Source organism: Trichosurus vulpecula, chromosome 8 (assembly GCF_011100635.1).
Source record: "Trichosurus vulpecula isolate mTriVul1 chromosome 8, mTriVul1.pri, whole genome shotgun sequence".
Classification (NCBI taxonomy): domain Eukaryota; kingdom Metazoa; phylum Chordata; class Mammalia; order Diprotodontia; family Phalangeridae; genus Trichosurus; species Trichosurus vulpecula.
This window is the reverse complement of record NC_050580.1, coordinates 5,157,034-5,184,183: the sequence shown is the minus strand read 5'-3', so window position 1 is coordinate 5,184,183 and position 27,150 is coordinate 5,157,034. Positions and strand designations below refer to the sequence as shown.

At 45.5% G+C, this 27,150-nt stretch overlaps 1 protein-coding gene across 1 annotated transcript in view; it reads left to right on the top strand.

Annotated features, from left to right (window-relative positions):
- Positions 1-26,096, top strand: part of GLRX3 (glutaredoxin 3) — a 35,683-nt gene extending 9,587 nt beyond the window's left edge. The window contains exons 3-11 of the mRNA XM_036735955.1: positions 8,460-8,534; positions 9,322-9,523; positions 14,968-15,140; positions 15,632-15,693; positions 17,766-17,823; positions 19,106-19,158; positions 22,411-22,450; positions 22,552-22,644; positions 25,803-26,096. Of these exons, the coding sequence (XP_036591850.1) occupies positions 8,460-8,534; positions 9,322-9,523; positions 14,968-15,140; positions 15,632-15,693; positions 17,766-17,823; positions 19,106-19,158; positions 22,411-22,450; positions 22,552-22,644; positions 25,803-25,853 (807 nt within the window). The 3' untranslated portion in view covers positions 25,854-26,096. The remainder of the gene's footprint in view (positions 1-8,459; positions 8,535-9,321; positions 9,524-14,967; positions 15,141-15,631; positions 15,694-17,765; positions 17,824-19,105; positions 19,159-22,410; positions 22,451-22,551; positions 22,645-25,802) is intronic.
- The last annotated feature ends 1,054 nt before the right edge of the window (positions 26,097-27,150 follow it).

Genomic DNA, 27,150 nt, shown 5'->3' with positions numbered 1-27,150 from the left:
GAGCCTTGATGGGGATGTTATTCCAAACTGGAGTGTGACAGAGGAAGAGCATGCTTTGCTCATTAGAAAAGGTTAGATTTTTATCCATCCATCCATCCATCCATCCATCCATCCATCCATCCAGCTATCTATCTGGCAGTCAGGGTTAAGTGACTTGCTCAGGGTCACACAGCTAGTTAGTATCTGAGGCCAAATTTGAACCCAAAATGTTTTTTATGAGGAAACGTTGGAATGTAGGCAGTTCCTAGCAGTGATAGGAGAATCAATTGTCCAGACATCCTCTGGGGCCAGGTGAGTGCTCTCTGGCTCTTTTTCTCCCTCCTTCCCACTCCCCCCCACCTCCTTTTTTCTGTCTCTGTCTTTTTCTCTTCTTTTCTCAGCAACATTACCCCCCCTTCCCCTCTCCCCCCCCCCCCCCCCACAGTTGACAAGTTTTCTGCTTAGGTGAGGGTGTAGAGTCCCAGCCTTGGAGAGGGAAGTGTGACCTGGTAAGGTGCCCATTGCAGTAGTTCTGGCTGAAAGATTCATGGCCAGATCTGGTCTAGGATTTGGTTTCATATATACTTTGGGATCTTTTTTTACTTTGTATTTCTTTTTTAGCACTTTTTTAGGTTTAGTTCCTCCTCCAGGGTTGTCCGGGAGTAAGGAGTGAGGGAGGGTGTTCTTTTCCCCATCCTCTTCCTTCTTCTCTCTCTTCCAGTTTGGGCTCCCCATGACAAGAAGCTGGTTGTTCTTAGGAGGGAGAATGATCCTCTTAGAATTTACTTGTACAGAAAAACCCTCTTGAGGTTTTAGCTCCTACCGGACTTGGTGATCTTTGACTTTGGCCCCAGTTTTGACTGTGGTAACAAGAAGACTCCTGGGGGGACAAGAATCAACACTTTGTCTTTTTCCTGACTGTCATTTAGATGTCTTATAATGGCACAGCCCAAGCAAGGATATTGGGGAATGGCCTTTTGAAGTAGAACATGACAAAAACATACAGATTCCAACTCCCCATGGGCACAAGGACCACAATGGTGTTAGGTTTAGATAGAATTTTAATTTTTCATCATCTTAAGTGATTTAGAATCTTACAAGTGCCCACACTGGCAGTGAGTGTCTGGTAAAATTGAAATGAAAGGAAGGGTATGTTGGGAAAGAGAATTTCAGCCTGTTCTGTTATCAAGGTGGCAAGAAAAATGCTTACATTGATCAGGCATAAAACAGGAATCTACATGTTGACCATAACTGGAGAGCTGTCCCTCACATTCAGAGCTAGAATAGTTTCTGACTAAAAATCTACGATACGTCAGAGCCAGCAGTGTTTTTTAGGGGTAATGCTGATACTGCCATGGGATTTCCAGAGTTATGACCCTTGACTCCTGGAGAGGCAGACCTTCCCTGAGTTCAATACAATAAACATTTTTGGAGTATCTGTTAGGTTCCTTGTACTAGGCCAGATGCTAGAGAGATCAAGATAACAACAAAATAATTCCTGACCTCAAAGTCATTCTTTACTGTTGTGCTGTAAGAAATGAAGAGCCAAAGGATATGAACAGGCAGTTTTCAGGTGAAGAAATTAAAACTATCTATAGCCATATGAAAAAATGCTCTAGATCACTAATGATTAGAGGTACCACCTCACACCTGTCAAGATTGGCTAATCTGACAGAAAAGGAAAATAATAAATATTGGAGAAAATTTGGGAAAATTGGAATACTAATGCATTATTGGTGGAGCTGTGAACTGATCTAACCATTCTGGAGAGTGATTTGGAACTGTGCCCAAAGGTCTGTAAAACTGTGCATACCCTTTGATCCAGCAATACCACTTCTAGGTCTATTTTCAGAAGAGATCATAAAAAAGGAAAAAGGATGAATTGGACATTGAGAGGATGCCCATCAACTAGGGAATGACTGAACAAGTGAATGTAATGGAATACTACTGTGCTGTAAGAAATGATGAGCAGGCAGATTTCAGAAAAACCTGGAAAGCCTCATGTGAACTGATGCTGAGGGAAATGAGTTTCACCAGGAGAACACTGTACACAGTAACAGCAACATTGTGCCAAGGATCAGTTATGATAGACCTCATTCATCTCTATGATACAATAGTCTAAGACAACTCAAAGACTCAAGATAGGAAATGCAAAGAACCATGGAATCGGAATGCATATGGAAGCATATTATTTTCACTTTTTAACATTTTTCCCTTTTGTTCTGATTCTTCTTTCCTAACCTGACTAATATGGAAATATATTTAACATGGCTGTACATGTATAGCCTATGTCAGCTTGTCTTGGGGACGGGGCAGGGGAGGGGTAGGAGGGAAGGAGAAAAATTTGAAACTCAAAATCTTATAAAAAATGAATAAATGAATGTTGAAAACTATCTGTACATGTAATTGGAAGAAATAAAATGCTATTAATTGGAAACAAACAAAAAGAAATGATGGTTTCAGATGGTTTCAGAAAAACCTGGGAAGACTTAAGTGAACTGATGCAGAGAGAAGTGAGCAGAACCAGGAGAACAGCATACACAGTAACAGCAACTTTGGATGCTGATCAGCTGTGAAAGACTTAGCTACTTTGATCATGACAATGATGAATGACCACTCCAAAGGACACATGATGAAAAATGTCAGCCACCTCCAGAAGGAGAAATGAGAGACTCTGAAGAATTTTTTCCCTTTATTATTTTTTTTTCCTGGAACATGGTTAATACAGAAATATATTTTGCATGACTTCATATGTAAAATGGGTGTCCTACTTTTCACTTTCTCAGTGGTGAGAGGAGGTAGAAGAAGGGAGAGAATTTGGAACTGAAAATAAAAAAAGTAAAAAAAAAAAGCAACATTCTTTTAGAGGAAATGCAACATGTACAAAGATTTGTTTAGTACAAGATGATTTAAAGAGGAGAGAACCATAGCAATTGGGGGGAGGGGTATCAGGGAAGGCTTTTCTTTCCTTTTCTCCCCCCAGTTATTGAGTATTTAACTTCTTTCTTACCTTCCTCTTCTCCAATGAAAAAAATTAAAGCTCATAATAAATACAGTCAAGCAAAATTAATTCCCCATTGGCTGTGTCTGAAAATTTTTGTCTCAGTCTGCATTTTGAGTTCCTCATCTGCTTGTCTGTGAGAAGGAAGGTGGCATGTCCTTGGGAGTGGTCGCTAACCATTGCTTTGATCAGTTCTTAAGTCCTTCCAAGGTGTTTGTGCTTCTACTGTTGTTGCATAAGTTATTCCGATTCTGTTCACTTGCCCTCTTCAGTGGTGTCTGCAGATCTTCCCAGCTTTACTTTAGTTGTGTCCAGCACATTAGGATTTCACCCTACTCATGGCATTCCCTTAGTTTCCATTTCTTTGCCCTCCTACAAAAGAGATCCTGAAGAAGTTCCCCAGGATTTGGTATCTGAGCAGAGCCTCAGTGGACTCTGGGATTAGAGTAAGTAGAGATAAGGAGGGAAGGAAGGAATTGCTCACCCTGGGGCAGTTTATGTGAATGTCTGAAGGTGGGAGACAGCTAGGAGTGAAGGGGAAGGAGCTGAAGCCCTGGTATTCTGTGTGTCCTTAGGGCCACACGCAGCAGGCTTTGGTGTGGTGCAGAGACGAGATCAGGCATGTTTCTTAGGAAGGCTCCTTTGGTGACTGGAGAGGTCAGGCTATAGTGGGGAGAGACCAAAGGCAGGGATCCCAACTGCAGAGGCTGGTAGAGCAGATGTGCTGAGAAGCAGCAGCCTGCCCCATGTCTGCAGGGGTAGTGTCCGAGTGCCCGGGGCCCTTGAACTGGGGCTTGGGACTCTGGCTGTTCACTGGGGCAGCTGAGAGGGGTGGGGCTCCCCATGGGTAAAAGGTAACTTTGAAGGCAGAGTCATTGGGGGGAGGTATGCTTTGGTGACTTCTCTTTGGGCTTGCTGAGTTTGAGGTGCTGCCAGCATCTAGTCTTAGTTGGCCAGCAGTAAATGAACAATGTGGACCTGGAGCTCCTGAGGGAGCTCAGGGTTGGGCCTACAGATTTTTCCAGTCCTCCTTCATTGGAGAGGATGCCTGCACCTCTGGCAGTCTCCCACAATGCTATATTGCCACAGGATATCTAATTTGGAAGCAGGTCTCAGTGCTACTTGGGAAAAGCCAATTTCATCCCTCTGGGAGGGCAACAGTGGCCAGGCCTAGCTCTCCTCTCAGGGCAGATGACACGTGGGTGAATTCCCCTGGAGCTCAGAGCTCCGAAATGAGCCGCTCACTCTCACCTCTGGCTACTGAGGTGTCTGCCTACACCTGGCCTTTTTCCTGATGGGGTTGTATTTGTGAATCATCTGGATGGCATCCAGGCATGGCTGAGAGTTCCCTCGTCAGGGAGATAGGTCCAGTACCAGGCTCCATCTCAGGCTGGGGTTCTGTAAAACCCAGAAAGGTAGGTCACCTTGGAGAAAGCAGAAGGAAGGTCACAAAGGTGAGACTTTTAAGAACCTTTTGCAAATTCCATATATAAGTGGGCAACCATTGTGTCTGGATCTAGCTTCATATAGCAGGCTATTTTATGTCTAGCTTTGCTTTTAGTTAGTTTCTGGCTTTAGGTTTTTCTATGTAATTGATTACATGCCACAATAAAATTTTACTTTTTAACAGTTATAGTAAAGAAGTAATTGGGATATATGGCCTAAGCTTTCTTGCAGTTAAAATTATTTTTTGGGGGAGTTTTCATGATCCAAACCTTGTAAAATAAGGTAAAGACATGTTTTGGCAAAAGGAATTCTAAACAAATGTCTAGTTAGTATAGTCCAGGTCTAATTCATTGGAAAAATATTATAAAAATTTTAATTTTACTATTTATTAAGTAGGCAAATATTTGTAATTATTGGTTAATAGGTACCCTTGGTGCGAAAGTGTTTAATGGGGACTTTGTGAATTTTGGTAACCTGGGTATTGAAAGTGATATTTCTGTTCCCTAACATCGTTAATTTTATTTTTCAGTGTTTCTCTTTGGACACATTTGCTGGGTTCTGAGGGGCTGTAGAGGAGCTGCTTGCTGCAGAACTCCTCCTTATTATGGGCTAGTGAATTGGGGGCCCTTCTTCATTGCTTTTCTTTTCCTTTTATATTTTTGGGAGGAAGGCAACTTGCTTTTTTTTTTTTAACAAAACAATTTCTTCTAGCTTCCATTTTTTATAATATAGAAACAATATAAAGGAAAATAAATCAAGAAAAATGAAAACCAAAAATGTCTAATCTTTAGGAAGTCAGTGATTAAGTCTACATGATAATGGAATGATTCCTGAATAAAGATGCTCTCTTGAAGGGGATTGATTTCTGCAATAGAAAACTAGTAGATTTAATTTGTCCTAAAGTCTCTGTTCTTTAAATTTTGTTATAGTCTAAAGGGTCGCCCTTTTCATTAATTAACCTTAGCAAGCTTTTCCAGGAGAGTGATGGAACAAAGAAAATACAGAAATTAGGTTACACTGGAAGCTCAGAAAGTCAATCAATATACAATGTTTGAAGCTTTTGGAAAGAATTTAGGAGTATCAGTCTTTGCGCACCTCCAGGGGAGAGTCCTAGGACATGGAGGCATTAAGGTAACAGCTAGCCAGTGTCTTCTTGCTAACATTTAGATCAGATCTAAATGTGATCAGAATTTGGATGAATCACTATGTTGTGAACACATTAGAATATATTTGAGTTGGTCCTCCCCTCCTGCCAAAAAGTGGCCTTTGTAGCTGATCAGTTTACAGCATGGCTATTCTGAAAGGCGAATCTTTATTTCGACATAACCTCCCTCGTACCTGGAAATTAGAGGTTCATTGCTTGAGAGCTGCAAGGGCCCATAGACTCTGAGAAAACTGAGTGGGGAGGGTAAGCCTCCTGCCCAGGGTCCCACCACTTGCCAGTGAATGTCCACAGCCACAGTGGGGCTCTGCCTCTCCTGGTTACAAAATTCACTGCTCCATCCCACACGTGGCTTGGATGCCTCAGGTGTTGAATTCTGAATTTAGAGAAAACCAAAGAGGGACAGAAAGAAATTATAGGCAAAAGTAAAAAAGCACAGAATAAATGAGAGCCTCTCTCGTTCAGTTTCTCTGCTTGTCTCCTTCCTTTTGAGTTTCCTTTGGTTCTCGTCTCTGCATTTTTTTTTAACATTTTTTTTTTTTGAGTCTGCTTTTTTCAAAGTGCTTCTTCACTTGCTCTTGGCTTCTTGTCCACCCCGTTGCTGGCTCCCTTCCCCCCAAGGACTTCTCAATAAAAGGAGAAAACCATAGTCCTTGTAGCCAAACAGATTGATGCCTTTGCCGTGTCCCAAAATGTCTGTCTCAGAGCTCAGGTGGGAGGTCATGTGCTTCACCATCAGGCCCCTGAATGTGGCTGGTCAGGCCTATGTGTCTTTCAGAGTTGATTGTCTTAACGGTGTGGTAGGGTCTTAACAATGTGATAGGTACTGTGTCCTTGCTCCTCCTGGCTTTGCTTGCTTCACTCTGCATCAGTTTATACAAGTCCACATTTCTCTTAAATTGTCCCCATTTTATCTTTTCTGGCAGCTTAATCCTATTCCATTGCATGGATGTTTCCTAAGTTGAGTTCTCTTATTCACCGTTTGCTTGAGCACCTCCTTCATTTCCAGTTCTTTATTATGAAAAAAACGAGCTGCTATAATTTTCTGGGTGGGGCAAATATGGGTCCTTTTCCTCTTTGTTTGTTCTTTGGTGTGTAGGCTAATAGTGGTAATACTTAGGTCAAGGGGGCATATACATTTTAGCAGATTTTTGGGGCAGAGTTCCAGTCTTCTCAGCAGAACTAACTGTACCAGTTCACCTCTCCACCAACAGTGAAGCAGTGTGCCTGTTTTCCTGCAGTCTTTCCAACAGTTGTGCTGAATGTGATTTTGGATTGGATCAGAGACTGCCTTTTTCAGAGGAAGAAGGGACATTCATTGTAAATCACTTATAACTTACAACCGAGTGATGTGGGTGTTCATCATGGACCTGGGGTTGCCTTTGCTGGAGGACACAGTTTGGGTAGTATCTTGGCATTCTGTTCAATTCCCATGAAAAGGATGGAGGGGAAGTGGTGGGGTAGCAGTAGAGCTCATGCTGTAGAAGCCCCTCATTGTTCTCATGAAATGGGCAAGAGCATGTCTGGGATGCAGTGGTGTGAAATGAGGAAGCTGAGGGGTGTCGAAATGTCACAACAGCCATCTTTACCAATCTTAGTGCTGCTGCTGTCTTGCATCTCCGTTGAGAGCTCAGTAATTAGTCAGCTTGAATTGGTGGCCTCAAATTCATAGACTTTTCACATTAGGATTTTGAATATTGGAAGTGCAAAGTTGCACTGAGAAAGGGTTTGCAAATGTTGATTCGAAGGTACCTCACCAACAGACAATAAAATACTTAGAGAAGAGTCAGAAAACCCAGGAGTGTGCCAGGTGAAAGAGACAAACAAAAGATAAATTACTCTTCGTTCTCTATTATATACTCAGGGTTCGTTAAAAGAAATATAATCTGACTGAGTAAAGCTTTAGAGAAAACTAGTATTTTCAGTCCACTGAAAATCTGTCAGATTCTTGAAAAAAATGAGTGTATATTTAAAAAAAAAACTTTTAACAATATAATTTATCAATAAATTTTATTTCCTACAGGTATAATGTTAATGCAGGCTCTTATTGGTTTCCAAAAGTTTATATTAAATTGACAGTCCTTTGAGGGAATAATATAATGTAGTTGAGTTTTTCTCAAAGCCTCCCATTGACAAACCTCAATGTAAAGTAGTTTACTGTAGTTGAATTCTAATGTCTGATTTAGAAATTCTAGTACTAAATAGGTTTTCACAGCCAGGTTTCAGACACTGTGTTGTCTCGTAGTTCAGAGGCCTCAATGAAATTATCCAACATAATGCTGCCATCTTGTTCTTTCTTTGAGTGCACATTTGAATGTATGTACAGACTCCCAGACAGGGTGCCTCACAAGTTTCCTGCTCGCTGGCCAGCAGCCTTGCAGGAGTTAAAAGTAAAATGTATCAGACATCAATAGTTTATTGGAGAAATACTCCTTTTGCTTCATAATTTGCAGAAGGCCGCAGCTGTCAGTCATGATGTACTGCCTCTCGGAATTAGTCAATAGAGCAAACAGGAAGAATTGCTGTGGGCAGAAAATAAGCACTGTAATCATGACATAACTGGGGTCAGTGATTTATGGATTTCAATATAGTAGGAGCTGCATATGATTGAAAATTTACTAGGTCACTAGTGCACCAAAAGCCTCCAGGCATCTTCTGAAATGTGCAACAAAATAAAACCCTCTGAACCTGTTTTGACACTGTGCACGCGCCTGCGAGTGAGTCTCATTTAAATGTAAATGTGTCGTAAACTTTTGCATCAAACTCTTTTAAAACATAAAATTCTTCAAAGGACATAACGTGAGAGATTGATTCCTGTTATTGAGATACAAAACCCTCTGATGATCAAGTCTGTTTTTTCTCCTTTTCAAGTTGGAAGCGGAAGCTGTTCCTGAAGTGTCAGAGAAATATGAAATTAGTTCTGTCCCGACCTTTCTGTTTTTTAAGGTAAGCTTAAAGCTAGCCAGGAGATCTTGCTGTCTGGTCAGTAGGGGAGCTTTTCCATTCCCCCTTCTCCTGACCTCAGGCCCTGAGTTGGAGGCCTAACTTCTGTCTTCCTTGCCTTGGGTATGGGGCGCTGAGGCTTAGGATACCACCGAGCATCTGGCTCCCCAGTCCCTGGGCTTCTGTTGCTCCTCCCTGATGAAGAGGAAGCGGCCCATGGGACAAGAGCCTGACACCCTCTGCCCACTTGTCTTTGTGCTCTTTGGGAGCGGTGATGCTTCTTCTTTGGTGTTGGAGTCAGCCAGCTGAGTTGACTGGCGCTGCTTCCTGAGCAAAGTCCTCCTGTACTTTTGGATCTGAGCTTGGGAGCTGGGCGGCTTGGTTTGGAGCCAGGGCTCGTCCCTGTTCTGTTAGGACTCTCGTGGCTGTGGCTGCCATAGGTCCAGAAATCCCCGGGGGCTGGGACTCGTGGAATGCTTGATTTGTGTCCATGCTGGGTTAGCCTGGCCACTGTGGATTCAGTCTGCAGTAGCTGAGTGAGATTTTTGTGGCCTCTCTGTTTGGAGTCAGCCTTCCTTCTGGTGGCTTTGATCCATAGGAGAACCACCTCCGTGTCCCTCGTGTGGGATTTGGCACTGTCCCTTTTGATGAAGAGATCCTCTTCCTTTCCACTGAGCCCTTGGCCCCTTTTTTGTTCTCGGTGGGATATTTTTCTTTGGTACTTCAGTTCATGGAGGCCCTGAGTAAATTGAACAGTAAACCTTTGCCAATGCTTCTTCCTTGGTTTTAGAATGCGCAGAAAGTGGATCGGTTAGATGGCGCCCATGCCCCTCAGCTGACCAGGAAGGTGGAGTGCCATGTCTCCAGCCACGTTCCTCCCCGGGCTGCTACAGGATGCACGAAGGAAGACCTTAACCTTCGGTTGAAGAAGCTGACGAATGCTGCTCCGTGCATGCTTTTCATGAAAGGGTCTCCACAAGAGCCCCGCTGTGGTGAGCATCTTCTCATGGGGCTAGGGCCAGAATGGAAGAACTTATTCCTATGGCTAAGAAGAGGGGCCTCTCTCCTAGAACCACAGGCTGTTAGAGCAGCCAGGGCCATGAGAGCTCCCAGGGACTGAACTGGGAGCCTAGACAGGACATAAACCCCTTGAGGGCAGAGCTGCCTGTGTTTGCTTTTGTCTCCCCAGTAGGTGACACATGCATGATTGATTGATGGCAGTCTGTGTTGTCTCCTGCTGCTTCCACTGATGGAGCTCCTCCCTAGGGCTTAGTGGTGGTTCTTGGCAGGCTCTCTCCCTTCTGGCCCCTTCTCGTCTTCCTTCTTGACCGTCTTAAGTTACAGAGCTCACATAGCTTGTCTTTGCCTGGCTGCCAGTAACTCTGGTGGGACCTTGGACCCTGCTCCTAGCATCCCAGTGCCATGATTCTGTGAGACGCATTGGTGGCAGGAGACACGGAAGTCTGATGCTTTGCGCAGTCTCCATCTTGTTTTTTGAATTTATTGGTTTGCTTTCAATTCATTAGGCTTCAGACCTTTCTGATTCTTCAAGGATTGGGCTTGGTTTGAGAAATTCCTTTGGGCTGGTGGCCCCCCAGCTCGTGCCCCATGGTGGCCTGCCCTCCCTGCCCTGGAGGATGTGTTTGAGACTCCAGCTATATTTGTTTTCATCTGTACCAGATGGGATCTGTGAAAGTAGGTGCCAGTCCCGTGAGGTGTGCTGGGCTTGGAGTGTCTGTTCACTGGGACTTCATCAGGATGACCAAACCTACATTTGGCTCTGATTTCTGCAGGGCTGTCAGAAATCATAGCTCAAGTTTGGAAAGCCTTTGGCTTAAAGTGAGTGTTCCAGGGGAGCTTGGCTGTAATAGATGGTAATGTTTGTTTTGTTCAGTCTTCCTAAAGTGTGCCTTGCTGTTGGTCATCAGCTTTCAGGTTTATAGTTTGCTGGCTGGTGATGGCCAAAAATGGCCCGCCCAGGTAGGTGAGAGGTGATGGCCTCAGGACCATCACTGCATTCTGGTTGCAGCAGCAAGGGTTTATAGCAAAAAGCAGATGAGTCTTTGGGGTTGCGTTCAGTTCCCTTCATCTAAGAAGTGTCTACGTGTGCCTGTGTTAGTGTGTCCTCCCCCTACAGAGTACGGGAAAGACTGTGAATGACACTGCTTGGTTCTTCACTACTGTAGTGGGCGCAGTCCTTCTCAGGGCCGGTCAGTACAATTGGTTTTATATTGCATGTGGAAGCAAACCCTAGGCAGATAGCGACCAGAGGCACAGGGGAGATGTCATTTTCCTAAGTTCTGTGGGAGGAGATGGGGGGAGAGTGAACATTCCAAAGACTTTACTAGACTTGGGTTCGAGCCTGACTTCCCATTAACTAGTTATGGAAATTTGGGCAAATCATTTAACTTCTGCCTCAGTTTCCTTTTTATGAAAGTAAGGAGGTTCGACTTGGTCCTTTTCAGCTTGGAAACCAAGCTGGAAAAGTAGCTTTTTTTTGAGCTCTCTCCACTTGAAATCAAGTCTCTCTGTTCAGCATTTGTAACATACTTGTATACCTCAGTCTGATTTCATCGAGCCCCAGGCAGCCTTTCAAAGGATTTGAACAAATAAGAGTTGTTTCTGTGTACACATGCATACGTGTGCATGCATTTAGGGTAGTAGAGAATCTGCTATTCACAAGGTTCTTGCAGCCTTCAAACCCTGTCTGGTCAAATTAGACAAATGGAACATGTTGCTGATAAAGGAGAGGAATCACAGACTCAGGCTGTGCAGTACTCAGGGAGCTCAGAAGGCCTCTCAGCCAGCCCTGTCCTTATAGAAGGGAGGATGGAGCACGTTGCTTACATTGTAGGTCAGTGGCTGGGCCTCAGTCCCTGGAATCTGGGCAGGTTTAAGAGGAACTTAAGACAGGTGAAACCAAGTCAAAAAACCCTCCGGGTCTCCAAAAGGAAACCCCCATTACTGCCATTCCTTCCTTCCTGGGATGACTTGAACCTTCCACAAGGCAAAGAGAAGGTGGATTTTCTGCGCTGCTGCTTCAGGTCAGACTCTGTTCTGTGTCGGCCTTGGCTTGTTTAAGCGTCTTCATTTGGAGCAGTGGGCCTCATAGCAGATGGTGGCATACTGATAAACCATTGCCTTTAATAATTCAATTTCTTCTAGACTTTATTTCCTTTTTGGAGCTTTTCACATTTCAATAGAAAACAGGGCTGTTTATTTGTACCCATTTTTCTTCAAATTATTTGCTCCCATTTTTATGGCATTGTCACACAAACAGCGTGGCATACTGGAAGACCCCCAATTCAGATCCCAGCTTGGCATCTTGCAGATCTTTGCCAGGTGTGGGCCTCAGTTTCCTTCTCTCTGGAATGGTGGGCTGGGCCTTGATGGCCTCTGAGGGCTCCCGGGGTGAGTGGGGTCAACTTTCCATAGGGATCCGCTACAGACTGGTCCCTCACAGAGGATTCCCGGGCTCCTTTTCCATCCGTGCTGCTAATGCCAGCCACATACACGGGTGCCGCCTTTTGGGGACGCTCTTGCTGCTCCAGTGTCTTGAGGAAGTGAACGATTGAGGAAGTGAACGGCGTGCTTTATCGGACCGTCATTTCATTGCAGGACTCCCGTAATTGACGTTATTAAATGTCTTCTGGCTGACTTAGTGCTGCAACCTGACTGTGGTGTTAATGATTCAGTGTGGGTGATTCCTCTCCCTTTGCATTTTGCTGACCAGGGAAAAGCAAGTGAAGACACTGATAAACATCAGAGAAGTCGTTTTGAGGGTCTGCCCTGGGGTCGGTTTAGGGTCAGCCTGAGCTCCGTAGGCCATCTCTGCTTTTCTTAAAGATGAGCTCTCAGCATCTGCTTTGCCTTGCTTTGCCACAGCACCCCCACGGAGCCTGGGACTCTTCCCTTTGACCTGCAGCTGAAACCTCTCATAGGTGTCATCTCCCCCAGTAGGAGGGCTGGCTGTGGTTCTGTTTGGATTCCCGGCACACAGTCAGAGATTTCTGTAACAAGTATGTCCCATGAGCAGGGCACACAGAGGTGAAAAGGAGATGACATCCTGTGCCCTTGAGGCAACAACCGTGGACACAAATAAGTGAAAACCAGATAAATAAAGTTTCAGGGAGGTGGTGGAGGACCACAAATAGCTGGGGGTATTAGCAGAGTTAGGAGGCCGATCCTCAAGAGGAGCTACAGCCCATGTGAAGACACGGAAGTGGATGTGGGAATGAGAAGTAATGGGAAATGAGCCAGGACCAGATTGTGGAGCACTAGGGAGCCCCTGGGTCTTGAGGAGGGAGAGGAACTTGATCAGACCTGTGCTTTAGGGAGAGCACTTTGGAAGCTCTAGCAGAGAGATGGAAGAGAGGAGATCCCTGGAGGGGCAGTAGTCCAGGGGAGAGGAGGGCTTTGTGATGGGACTGGAGAGGAAAGGGGTAGATGGGGGAGATGTGGAAGCGATGCCTAGGAAGAGGTTCAGAATGATGCTCACAGCTTGGCCTCCTGAAGGCAGGGAGGGACATGGGCTTATATGTCTGAGAACAGATAGAGTGTAGGAAGAAGGAGTCCTTTAGTTACCGCCTCTTCCCCAGAGCATTTCGTTGTTGAAGTGCTTGAGATGACCTTATGGCAGGTCCCCGGACGTGATACCACAGAGAGCTAGCTGTTGGCCGGATTCGGGCTGAGGTCTGCTTACACCTGCGCTGAGACTCTCTCTCAAAGGGCCTGCTCCAGGGTCGAGCTGTCTTCCTTCCTTTGGGCAGCCACCTTCTGAGCTGTGCTGTTTTGGGTCTTTGTTAAGGATTAAACTTGGGTTTGCTTTGGTTTTATTTAGGTCATCTGTCATGAGTGAAATTGAATATAGTGAGTCTGTGGATGCACAGTTAAAACGTGTCTTCCAGCCGTAATTACTCTGATTGTGGGTGAGGGCCTTCCTTCTGGAGTCTGCCTAAGTCTTTTGGTCTAGGAATAAAGCTGCCTTCTGTTTTATCCCTAAGCATAACGTTTCCAGTCTGCTACTTTAACCCTTAAAAACGAAAGCCTCCCAATCAATCTTCTAGGCTACATGTAATTGCCTACAGCAAAAAGGGAGCTTTTTCTCAGCCTGTTACAGTAGAAATGAGTTACTGTATTGGCACCAGAATAACCATCAGCAATCAGCCGTTAGCTGTTTACTAATGAATTCCCCGATGAATGAGGAATTTCAGAAGCGGCGCTTTACTCCAGGCTGTACATGAACTTCATGCTGCGGTTGTAGGAAAAGCGACTTCAGTGCTGTACAAATAAATATTGGGGCTTTGCCTCTCAGTAAACTGCAGATCAGGGAAACTGTAGCAGGCTCTGCCAGAGAGCGCTATTTCAAAAAATGAGTGTGGTCTTGCCTGACATCAAGCAAAGGCCGTTCTTGTGATGGTTTCAGTTTCGACTTGAGGAGTGCTGGCTCTCGCCAGGTCTAGAGACACTTTGGATCGAAAGAGGTACCTCCTTTCTAGTGAGTCAGTGACAGATTTCAAAGTGAAAATGAGAAGGTGCCACTATTACTGTTTTATGTTCAAATCTTGTTCTTCAAGCCAGAGAGACACGCTGTTGGGGGAAATCATCCTAGAATTCTCATGGAGAGACGAATAGACTTTTTTTAGACTAGACTAATAGGCTTATAAAAGACGAGTTTTCACACTACTTATTATTGTTTACTACTAATGTTATAAGAAGGAAGTAATGTCAGAAAAGTATACAACAAAATGTGTCACAAAAGTATAATAAAATCCTAGTACATAATAAAAAATTGTCACCAAAGTGCAGTAAAAATCACATGGTGAACTTTGGGGAATGTAAGTTGTTTTAAAAATGAACCCATCAGGTTGTTATGACGTGGAAAGGGAGAAAGCACCGTCGACAACCAGCGACAACTTGCAGTGAACCACTGAGGATGGAGCTTAAAGATGGAAGTTTCTGGAGGTGTTCTGGGTTAAAAGAATTGTCCCCTTCTCCTTCTCCCTGCCAGGTGAAGAGTTGGGGTGGGGATTGACATCATAGGGCAGGCGAGAGGACTGGGTAGTATGCTTCCGGGTCGGTCCTAGGAGTGCATTGTCTGGGGTTACTGGAAAGAAGGTCCATGACCACTTTAATCTCTTAGAGAGATCTAGTCTGACCCCTCACTTCCAAGCCAAGGAGGCCAAGCTGCACAGGGCCAGTCACCTTCCCATTGGAGTGAAGATGCCTTTCTCTCCCTGAGAGTCTCCTTTGGCGTCTCTAGAGGATTCAGTGTAGTTGGTGTTCAGGTTAGGGAGATGGACCGTTATTGGGCCTCTTTGCAGTGCATTTGGCAGGCTAATTCTCTTACTCTTAAAAAGTGTCAGACAGATGAAATGAAATGATTAAGACATTTATAATTTATCTCAGGGAAACTAATTTTTTTTTCTATATACAGGCTTCAGCAAGAAAATGGTGGAAATTCTTAACAAGCATAACATTCAGTTTAGCAGTTTTGACATCTTTTCGGATGAAGATGTGCGCCAAGGACTCAAAACATACTCCAATTGGCCCACTTATCCTCAGTTATACGTGTCTGGAGAGCTGATAGGAGGTCTCGATATTGTTAAGGTGGGAACCTGAGGAATCTGCTACTTGCTCTTAGTGCTTGGTAGACATTTAAAAATGTTTTGTTGACTCCTTTTTAAATGAAACTTCCTTAGACATAGAGGCACCCCTAGACATAGACTGTCCCATAGACATAGAGATGCTCCTAGACATAGGTATGGCCTTGGCACTCTGGAATTGATTAGTCGTGTTTGACAAAGAAAAGCAGTTAAGCAAAAGCCACTGATGACAATGGTGATGGTGCCTCTCGTCTGTCCTCTCTGCTGCAAGGGAGGTTGGTCTCTTTTATTGTAGCTTCTTAATCTTGTCAGTGACATCATTTTTATCAGCATTTCCATGGCTAGGATGAGATTCCAAGGAAAAAAGTGGTATGAAGGGTGACTTGTGGGCAGTACTTGGGCCTGGAGTGGCTAGCCAGGTTGTCTGGGGGAGTGATTGACAGGCCCATCTTCCTGCTGGTGTGTTTGTTTTAACCATTGTCCTGTCTCTTGTAGGAACTGGAAGCATCTAACGAGCTTGAGACAATTTGCCCCAAAGCCCCCAAACTAGAAGAAAGGTAAGAAAGGTGCTTTGTTGTAGAGATTTGTTTAAGTTTTCAGTTAAGTCTCATGTTCTCTGTATGAGGATCATGTGTTCATTGTGCTTACTTTTTACAAGAGAACTCGCTTCATGAGGTCTGTGGCGTGTCAGCACTCACGTTATTTGCCTTTGAACTAGTTATGAAAAATGATAAACTCATGAACCAAGGCAGGCATGATTTCGGATTCATTTTAGAGACAGGCTGCAGGATTTCCCTTTCAATTCATAGCAGTTCTCTTCTTGGAAGCAAACGTTGAATCTTCTCCATTCGTTTGCACATGATGAGCAGGATCCATTTGTCTTGGTGTTCAGCCTGTTGTGGTCACAATTTTTCCTAGCTCATATTGTATCAATATGTATCTAGGGCCCTCTTGGTCTTCATTAGGGCTGCCAGGAGCCTAGGACATGGTCAAGAGGAAACATTGTATCTCTAATTTTGACTCTTATTTCCAGTTCCTTCAAAAACCACGATCATTTAAAGTTCATAAAGGAATATGGCGTTTGCTTTGTGGCAGACAGTTTTTCCTCTGCCTTGAATCTGATGTTCTGAGGCTTAAGAACACAGTAGGGAGGGGATTGGAGATCGTCACCCTTCCCCTCCCCTTTCCCCTACTTTAATATAATTTAATTTAGAAACAAAATTTAATTTAAAATGCTTCAATATGTCAGGTGCCACATCCTTTATGACTAAGGTCAGCATTTGGGCCAGCAAAGCATGTTCTATTTATTTCCTGAAGTGAATTTTAAAAATTACAGATCTGTCCACATACCCTTCAGTTACTGGACACCATCAAAGAAGGCAAGTTCCTCCAACTGAATTCTCAGTAAATTAGGCCCACGCTCACCTCTTCTACTTTCAGCCACCAGTTGCACGCTTACTGCCTCTTTACCAAGAGGATATAGAGCGTGATCTAAGTGATGATCCAGGTGGTTACCAAGCACATCATTCAGTGAGTGAGGAACGGAGTTAGGATGGAAGCCTACCAGGACTCCAGAGGTGTCCTCTGGGCTCATTGAGGCCACCCCAATGAAGGAGCTGGCCCTGACTCAGCCAGTGCTTGTTTGGGCCTTAAAGTGGTTGTTGGGTTGTACGTCCTGTTGTCTGGTGCCAGTTCTTTTTGTCAGCACACACTGGGCTCGTCTCTCCTTTTTGTAATTTGCTGTTTCTAATCAAATGCAGACTGTGGGAACTGGCTGATCAAGTTTGTTAGAGTAGTATATTAAGTAGGAGAGGTGAGCTCTGGCTCTGTGTCCTGAAGGGGGCTTTCCTACATGCACTCATCTGGTGATCCCTCTTTCCAGGCTCAGGGCCCTTTTTCCTTCTGGGTTTTTTGCTATATTCTTGCTAAGGGTCCTTGGTATGAGTGAGGTAGTTTTTTCCCGCTAGCATTTATTCAAAGAATTTAAACTTTCCTTCAGACATCATGTGGTTGATCCTCTTAACACCACTGTTAGAACTAAATGGGCACGTGATACTAGCTTTTCCTTTTGCGATTTATAAAGGTCGGTTTGCTGAATACCGAGCGCATCTCTGGGAACTCGTGATGGATGCTCCTTTTCATGGCTCTGACAGGCTCTAGGCAGCCTGACACCTGGCGGACCAGAGCACTGGGATGTTTCTTGGTGTCCCTGGTGTCAGCCAGTGGCAGTAGCTTCCAGTTTCCCTCTGGATGTCTCCCAGGTGGAGCAGGGCAGCTGCATGGTTGTGTACAATTGCAGTGGCCTGGCCTGGCTTCTCTGCCCCTGAGCCCTTCTGGACAGACAGTGTTCATTCAGGCTCTGGGTCCCGTGCAGAATTGACTGCTGCTTTTTAGCATGAGGAGCCTGAGGGCTTAAATTGCCACTTTAAGGCACATTCGTGGCTTTATAAGCAATCTTGTGCTTTATAGTGGCTTAGGGAAGGAACGAAATAAAAGCAAATAGAAATGCATTTACTTGTTTAATGTGAGCTCTCATCTCGCTGCTCCGCCAACGCACATGCTCCTGATGAAGGGGAGCCTGAGCCGCATTTCATGAGTGAGCTGAGCCTTTATGTCCTCCTCTCCGTAGGCTCAAAGTACTGACAAATAAAGCTTCTGTGATGCTGTTTATGAAAGGAAGCAAACAGGTAAGCACTCAGAAATGGTTTTGTGGGTAATTTCTTTGCATGTTACCATCTGCAGCAAAGGGACAGTTAGCATCTTTCCTCGCTTTAGCTAATGAAGCTGGGGGGTGTCAGGAAGCTCTCCCTGCCTTAATTGGTGCTTCTGTCGATCAAACCGAGTCCTCTGTGTCATGCTCCTCTGGATCATCACCAGCTCCGCGGGGGCCCTTCTGCTCGATGCCAGACTTTTATCTGTCAAGTCGGTCAGAGCACTGAACACCGTGCGGGCCCTCCAGTCGCCACATCCTTATGTTTTAAGATGGCTCTTGCTGCTCATGGCTTTTAGAGTAGACTCTTTGGTTTTAGTAGACAGCCCAAAGCGATGAACCCGCCATTTCCCAAGTTTGTCCCTGGCTGTAATCTCTGGGCTGCTAGTCCTGGTGGTCTACTGCTAGGACACCGTGGTGCTTAGCTCAGGCCACAGGAGATGGCTTTGGGAATTCAGAGCCCACTGTGTGCCCGACACAGCCTTTTAAAAAAAATCTGGATTTGGAAGCATGCGTCCAATGACTGAGTAGGAGGGAGCCTGTGGCCTGCTGGTTGGAGGAATGTGCGTTATCCTTTAAGTTAGAATTAGAGGGAGGTCCAGAAACTAGGCAGAGTGCTAACTCTAGAGTCCTTTCTCTGGGCCGAGTTTAGTCTTCAGATGAACCTCCTGAAGTAGGCAGGGCATGTAACGGCATCTCTGTGGTACAAATGAGGAAACCCAGAGTTGGGGTTGGAGTGCCTTTGTTCTGTCCTGGCCTGCAGGGCATCCAAGGCTGACCTCTGAGGAAGGCGGGGAGTCGGGGTCCTCCCTGGATGGCCTTCCTTGTTGCAGAGTTTGAGGCCTCCTGCACCATTGAGAGCAGAAGAAAAATGGAACAAGTCCAGCTGGGGATCCAAAAAGTCCTCCATCTTTCAGCATTGATTTAAGTAAATTAGGTTTTTTTTTTTTTATCTTGAACTCTAGGAGAGTAGCAAGCTTGCCCAACTTCACGTTTTTACTGAAAATTGGTTTGAATATCGGCAAGAAAGATTTTTAGATAGTTACTATTTGAAGACAGAGCTTATAAACCACTGGAGCATGTGCTACTGGGGTGGAGGGATAAAGGTCTGAGATCCCCCTTAACCCTGGAACTCTGCCCCAGGGAGAGGAACTGGGTGGAGGGAGGAAGTGTGGTGTGAATAGAAAGGCTTGGGACTTGTGGTGAGGATCATGACCATGCTCACTTTCAGAGGCTGACTGAAATTGTGTTTTATTTAGATGGCAAAATGTGGATTCAGCAGACAAATTCTAGAAATTCTTAATGAGACTGGGTAAGTAAATAGCCTACAGAATTACAGTAAAAGCTATTCCCCAATGAGAAATGGTCAAAGGATATGGACAGGCAGTTTTCAGAGGAAGAAATTAAAGATATCTATAGGCTATCTATAGTCATATGAGAAAATGCTCTAAGTCACCATTGATTAGAGAAATGCAAATCAAAATAACTCTTAGGTACCACATCTCACCTGTCAGATTGGCTAAAATAACAAAACAGGAAAATGATAAATGCTGGAGAGGATGTGGGAAAATTGGAACACTGTTACGTTGTTGGTGGAGTTGTGAACTGATCCAGCCATTCTGGAGAGCAATTTGGAACTTTGCCCAAAGGGTTATAAACATGTGCATACCCTTTGACCCAGCAATACCACTACTAGGGCTTTATCCTGAAGAATTCATACAAGGGGAAAAAGGACCCATATTTTCAAAAATATTTATAGTAGATCTTTTTGTGGTGGCCAAGAATTGAAATCAAGGGGATGCCCATCAATTGGGGAATGGCTGAACAAGTTGTGTTATAGGAAGGTAATGGAATACTATTGTGCTGTAAGAAGTGGGGAAGATGGGGACTTCATAATAACTTGGAAGGACTTGTATGATCTGATGCTGAGTGAGGGGAGCAGAACCAGAACATTATACACCATTACAGGCACACAGTATCTCTGATGACTAACTCTGATAGATTTGACTCCTCTCAGCAATGCAAGGTTCTAAGACAGTTCTGGAAGACTCAAGATGAAAAGAGCCATTCACATCCAGAGAAAGAGTTACAGTCTGAATGCAGATGGAAACACACTCTTTGTTCTCTTTCTTTTGTTTGTTTCTGTTTTTGTTTCTTTTTTTCTCGCGGTTCATTCTGTTGGTAATAGTTCTTTACAACTTGACTATTGTGAGAATCTTTAGTGTGAAGGCATATGTAGAGCCTATATCGGATTGCATGCCATCCTGGGGGGGAGGGGGGAGGAGAGGGAGGGGGAAAAATTTGAAGCTCAGAAACTTGAGGAACTGAATGTTGTAAACTAAAAATAAAAATTGATTAATGATTAAAAAAAAAGAATTACAGTAAAACAGATGCCCATCTTCAAGTTACACCGTTTCATTCCCAGACTGGGCGAGCATTTCTCTTCCTCTGGCGTAGCCTTTTAAAGGAAATCTCTCCCTCGATTGTCATACGTGACGGTAGCCTTTGGGCAGCCGTGGCCATGCACGGTCCCTTGCCAGCCAGTTGGGGTGAATGAGGATGCAGTTTCAGCCAGGTGGAAAAGATGTTCTCTGAAATACGTGCTGCTGCTGTTTTTTTCCTTCTCTGATGGAGGAGTGAGTAGTAACCTGTGCATTGATGCTTCTGGGAATCCTGAACACATCAGGGAGAAGGATAGCAGGGTCCTGTGGTGCACAGCTTGGGCACTGTTTTCCACTAGGTGCAACAAGCAGATTTTCCTTGTGAGAATATTGACAAACATCTTGGCAAAGGGTTGTTTGTCTTTCCAGACATACGCACCGGCCACTTTGTCCCCAAGTTGTCTCTTGGTCTTCCTGCAGGTAAAACCTGCCAGCCAGCCTGCCTTCCTCTAGGGAATCTGAAACATGGAAGCTCAGCACTATGTCCTTTGGTGCCATTCCTGACAGTCTTTCTGGCCACTTTCTGATGTTGCTGCCTCCGTGTTTTGACTGCCGCTGCTACCCCCTCTACTAGCCTTGTGAAAGTTGGAGGCAAAGGGTTAGGGTTAGGGTTAGAGGCGCTTTGGAGGCCACTTGACTACTAGCCCAAAATGAGTTGGACAAAGCAAACTCCTGTCCTTTTTGGTCATGCCTCCCTGCGTGAGCGCTCGTGCCTCATGTCTCTGTCACTCTGAGAGGTGGTTATATGGGGTAATGGTGGCCTGTTGAGGCAGGAAGCACCTTCCTTTCCAAAAGGGCTGCTTTACTGTAGCAGCCACAGACTTTGGAGTCAAGCCAGTTTTACCTTGAGATACCCCTGGGTGGAAATGATAATGTACTAGTTTGGTAACTAAGGTTACTAACCAAGGCTGGGGAATCATGCTGGGGGCATCCTCCCTGAGGAAGAGAGAAAACTGGCTGATCTCTGGGCATAGCTCTGGACCTGAGGCTAAGGCTCTGATACTGACTTGGAACTAATTCTGAGTCGTACAGCTGACTGACATGAGTCATGGTTATTTGATAGCTTATACAGTATGGACTGGAATCCAGTCTGTCCTTCCAAAGTAAGAGAAGAGGTCCATACAGTGTGTGTGTATGTGGCTCTCTATGTCCATATGTACACACACTGTCACTGGGGGTTTATATAAACCAGGTCTGAGGGGAAAGCATGGTCCCTGTTGGAATTGATCCAGTGTTGAATGAGAACTCTGCTTAACTGCGTGGCTGCCCTTCTCTCTGACCTGTCTCCTTTGGTCCCAATGGTGACGGGAGAGTTGGACTGCTTCGTTCTGACCCTGCCACAGTTATCATGATGACCCACATTAAAGTGGCTCTGGGAGGCTTGGAAAGAGCTTTCCTCCCAATGCCCCAGTCAGGTGGCTTGAGTCATGTGATTTGTCTCATTTTGTAGGGGATGCAGTGGAAGGGGCCCCCCCCCCTCCCCCAGGTTAAGTGACTCACCCAGTGCAACACAGCTGTTGTGTCCAAGCTTGAAGTCCACATCTCCTGACTCCATGGGACTCACTGGCTCTTCCAACCCCTTTGGGTATCACAGAGGGTGAATGGTGGCTCCAACCCTGGAGCTGACCTGGGTTTCCAGTGTAGTTTGGAGGGGCTCTCCAAAGCTTTCTGTGGAGCACAAGCTCTCAGGATGCCCTTCTTCTGGCAGCTTGATGGCCATCCTTGCTCAGCTCAAGGAGGCTGGGCTCCAGGGAATGGGTGATTTTGATCTCAGTAGTCACCAGTGAACTGTCTAGCAAGGTGTGGCAGGGTTGGGACCTGCTTTTTGAGGCTGTTGTGGCTCTGATGAAATGCTGGGCTTGATGGCATCAGAGCTGACTGAACGGGGCAGGGAGTCTTCCCCATCCCAGCTTTTCCCTGCTCATGTCCATGGCTAGCAGACGCAGCAGGTCCGCAGGAGGGCTGGGCTGGCGGAGTGTGGGCGGCGTTCCTCCATTTCCATGGCCACCAGAGAAGGATCGGTGCCACGCAAAGGCAATTGTTGGGTTTGGTTTTTTAGCGGGAGGATTTCCGTGTATGTAAACCAGTTGTGTAATTCTGGAAAACTTTCTCGTTTCTCGTAGTATTGATTTTGAGACGTTTGATATCTTGGAAGACGAAGAAGTAAGTCCTGCCTCTTGCTTATCTCATCTCATCTGTTCTTCATTTTAGTCTTCCTCATCCAAGAGTCCGGTTTGGAAACCATTTTCTCTGTGTTTCTGTAGGTGCGGCAAGGACTAAAAGCTTACTCCAACTGGCCAACGTACCCCCAATTGTATGTGAAAGGTGAGCTTGTTGGAGGATTGGATATAGTGAAGGTAAGGGAGCTGTTCATTATGGACCCCCAAGGGAGAAATGCTCCTTGATTTGTTGTGTTTATAGTCATGATTCTTGACTTTGAATGAGCACTTAAGGGATGAACATTGTCTTATTAAAGCTCCTTTTATAATTTTAAACTGAGGATCAGTGGGTCCCTCCTCGTTAAAAAATTCATTGCTTTATTAAAAATACTTTCCAAAATTTGCATCCCCGTGTTCCTCCTCTAGTGCAATCTCCTTTGTAACAAAGAAGCAAAACCAATTGGAGCATTGGTTTGGGGGAGCACAGAGTGATTGTCTATGGTCATATGGCTGATATGTATTAGATGAGCTACTTGAACCCTGGGCTCTCCAACCCCAGGGCAGGCCCCCAATCCTCTCTGCCATTCTGCCTCTCCAGGGATTTTTTCCTCTGGGTATGCAGCACATTTTAACACGTCAGTCGATGGAAAGTAATATTCATTGTGTAGAAATTTATCGTGTGACTTTGCTGGATGTCTCCATTCCCGATGCACGCCTGTATTTCAGTAATTGATAGTATATTACTTATTCTCAGCATAAGCACTTTTGGAGGTCATCACGAGCTCTGTGTGTCTTTTTTTAAACCCAGAGTTAGTTCCTTTGACGACACAGGCCGCTTTCCCCCGTAGGTACGTTTTTATAGGCTTCTTTGCTGCTCAGTGTGAGAGTTGACATTGTTCTTTTCAAAGAAGGCAGGGAGACGTTTTTTTTCCTTGCAAACAGTCTCATTCTTGAAAAGTGGAAGGTTTAATGTAGTAGTATTTTGAGCAAGCCCTGAAGCAACAGAAATAGATCTGCATTTGTTACCGTGGTTTTTGATTTTTGTCACAGAGAAGCCCAGTCTCCTCCACCCCAAATCCTCTGGAGCCTGGTCTTGTCAGAATGTTTGATGGCCTGTGCCTCAGCCAGGGGAACTCCTGGGAAGATCCAATCAATATAGCTCATTTAATTCTAAAAATAAGTTGTACATACAGTAACTTCTTTTCTGTCACTTCACAGGGATTAGCCATTTTTCCTGGTCACATGCTATTATCTAGATGTGATTTGAAAAGATTTGCAGGATTTTCTGTTAACATTTTCACTTGGTTTGGTGGGGGCTGCAATAATTCATATCCTGACATTTGGGTTCATTTCTGGCAATGAATGCATTTTCCTATTTTTAGTAGGCCTGGAGTGATTGATTTTTTTTTTTTAAATTAAGGGGCTTGTATTTTAATTCATCAAAAGGGAACCAGTTGTCCATTTTAAGAAAAGGAATGGGTGTGTGCATTCTCAGGCCATGAGAAGAATAGCTTGCTTAGTGTGTTGAGAGAGGTACTGGGGTCTGTTGCCTGGTGTGATCCCTGGGATCCTTGGCTAGCTGTGGACCATAGAAGCAGACCCTTCTGTTACCTCTCTAAGATGAGCAGGTACATCTTTCTACCTTTGGGGCTCCGTACGTGAGGCCCAAGGTCCCCATGGCACTCACTTGCATGGAAAGGTGTTGCTCCATTGGAGGCTTCCATTTTGGCCAAAGGGATGCCCCAAGACACAGGGCTTTTGGTCTTGTAGGTCAAGGCCACTTGATTCATCCTGATATGAAGTCAGGCTACATTTTGATGCTTCTCCCCACATGTTGATTTTCTGCTCATCTGTCTCTCTGTCTATCCTTCTCACTTTCTTTCTGTCACCCTCATTTCCAGATTCTTCCTCCCTTCGCTCTTCCTATCTAGATATCCAAGGTTAAAACAAAAGAAGATTCTGCCGAACCAAGCAGCAGCCCTGCCCCACAGGGCCTCAAGCATATTCCTTTGTCAGCCCAGTCCTGCTGTGCAAATGAGAGGTGTCCTCCCAATTCATCCTGTAGCCACCCTGCAAACTACAGCCTCTCTGCAAGAGTGTCCTCTGTCTGTTCTTGCTGCTCCGGGCACCTCCCGGGGCTCCTGGCTTGTCTCCCTTTAGTGTTTGTTTGCCAGCTGCTCTCGAGGCCCAGCAGCCCCCTGGGGACAGGCAGGGCAGCCCAGCGGTATGGACAGGTCCAAGGGTCAGGCAGGAGGGAAACTGGCCTGCAGAGTCCCGTCCCAGAGCCAGGAAGGGTGAGTGAGCAGGAGGCTGCCCTAGAGGGGTTTTAAAGGGACAGTTCTTAGAGTCCACTTGTCTCCTACTTCAAGGTCTTGGTGAGAAGTAAATGGTCCCCCCAAACACATCTGCTTTTCTCTGCAGTGTCATTCAGTTGTTTTTAGTGGTGTCTAACTCTTCATGACTTCATCTGGGGTTTTCTTGGCAGAGATCCTGGAGCAGTTTGCCATTTCCTTCTCCAGCTCAATTTACAGAGGAGGAAACTGAGGCAGACTGGGTGAAGTGACTTGTCCAGGGTCACACAGCTAGTAGGTGTCTGAGGTTGGATTTGAACTCAGGTCTTCTGACTCCTGGCCCTGCGTTCTGTGCTCTGTGGTGCCCCAGCTGCCCTCTGGGTACAGAAGCATGGCATTAGACTGCTGGATAGCTGGAGCTCAAGGTTCTGCCTCAGACCCTCCCCAGCTTTGTGGCCTGGACATGTCATGAAACCTCCCTGAGGTGAGCATCTATAGACACTCCTGTTCTACAGACAGTCCTTACTGTCCCTGGCTCATTGGGACAGTCAGACGAGATGACGTAGGAAGAAAAGGCTCTGCCCACTTGGGGCAGGGCTGAATGTTTGTCTAGACCTTGATTTGTAGTTGAGTCACAGGACTTAGCAAGGGGATCCCATTGATGAGTCCACACTGTGGCTCAGGTCATTCTGCTGGTGGAGTTGGCCCCAGGGGACCGGAGTGTGGTTTCCAGCCCTCCAGGGAGGCTGAGCCGCTCATGATCACAGCCAATGCCCATTGTCTCCCCCTCCCCAGTCATTCCTGCTTACAGGGGATGTTGTGCGTAGTCACAGACTCATGGTTTTGATAGAATGCTCTGTTGGTTAATTCTAAGTAATCTGGTAAGTTGCTGTGGAATCATTCCTCCTTTTGGATCGTCCTCAATGCAGGTGCTCGTGTGTTTAAGTTACAGATACTGCTAAAATTCACCTTCTAGTCCTTTGGCTGTTTCTTACAGGTCTTTGGTATGTACATGGAAATGGAATTCCTGACTTAGAGGTTTTCCTCAAATTTCTATCTTTGCAGGAACTGAAGGAAAATGGCGAATTGTTGCCTATCCTGAGAGGAGAAACTTAAGGAGCCAGGAGGCTGCAGAGTGCTGCCCAAAGCATTTCCTGAGCGCAGAACAATTCATGAGGCAGTTCTGTGGAGTGAGGGAGGAGCCCGGGGCTTCTCCACTTTCTGTCACCTGTGTCTGGCTTTCCTGCCCAAGGTCATGCTCAATGTACACGGTCACATTTGCTCCCCCCACCCTTCCCCCCACAATGGGATACTCTCAACATCTCAAAATTCAATTAAAAAATAATGCATTAAAAAAAATTTTCTCTTTTTTTCCTTTAAGCTAATGCTGTGTGCATAGCTCACTGTAGTTAAGTGAAGTAAGGCCCTCTTGTCGTCCTACGTGGATAGCTCATACCAGTTAGAAAGTGTAGCATATGATCATTCGTAGGTAGGCAATGCTATTCATTTTACATGAGTCTTCATACTCCAAGCCTATAGCTCCCCTCACTGGCTGGTAGATCTCACAGCACTGCCAAAGCTGTCCGGATTTGTGCACTTGGTACAGGTTGCAGAGATTGCAGAGACAACTCTTTCCAGCAGTGGCAGAAGCACTCCCCAGATTTTAGATACCAGGAAAAATCTTAGGGAATGGATTCTGAAAAAATACCAAGCATCAAAATGTGTTATGGTATTTGGCCACTTTGTGTTTTATGGGTGTTAAAACCTTCTGAGTCGTGAGAACTTCCCCAGCTTTCTTTTGATCCTAGATCAGAGCTGTGCTAAGTGACTCAGGCCTGGCTCTTCAGGAACTTCTGAGCTTTAGAGAAGCATTGGGTGCTTCAGCTCTGCATCACTCCCACCCTCTGCCTCCTTCAGCCCTAATCATGTGCCACTGCACCAAGCTGGAAGAAGTTGGGAGCCCATGAGGAGAGGGTCTGGACACATCTGTATGATGCCAGCTGGACCCTCATTGCTGAAAGGCAAACATTTTCTCCCTCTGATTCTCCGTTCCATTCTCCACAGTGACTGTTCCCAAGCTTCTCCATCTTCAAGTCCCCGTAGCCTGAGGATGCCTCCCCCCGGCCCAGGTGAAGGTCTGCCTCCTACCTCCCTGAGGAGTGGAACCCATTCAATGAGAGCTCTCCCTTGTCTGCTGTCCTTGACTGCTCCCTCCCTCTGGTCTCTGTGCCAAAGCCATCCCTTCTATGGACACCTTTGATCCTCTTTCTCATGACATCTCCAGCAAATTGTCCGCACTGTCATCTGTAGTAGATGACCTCCAGTCTCTCCCTATCCTCTGGCTCCTCCCCTGAAGTCTGCTACATTCTCGAATCTCTTCATCCTTAAACCCATCACTGGCTCAGAGTGTCCC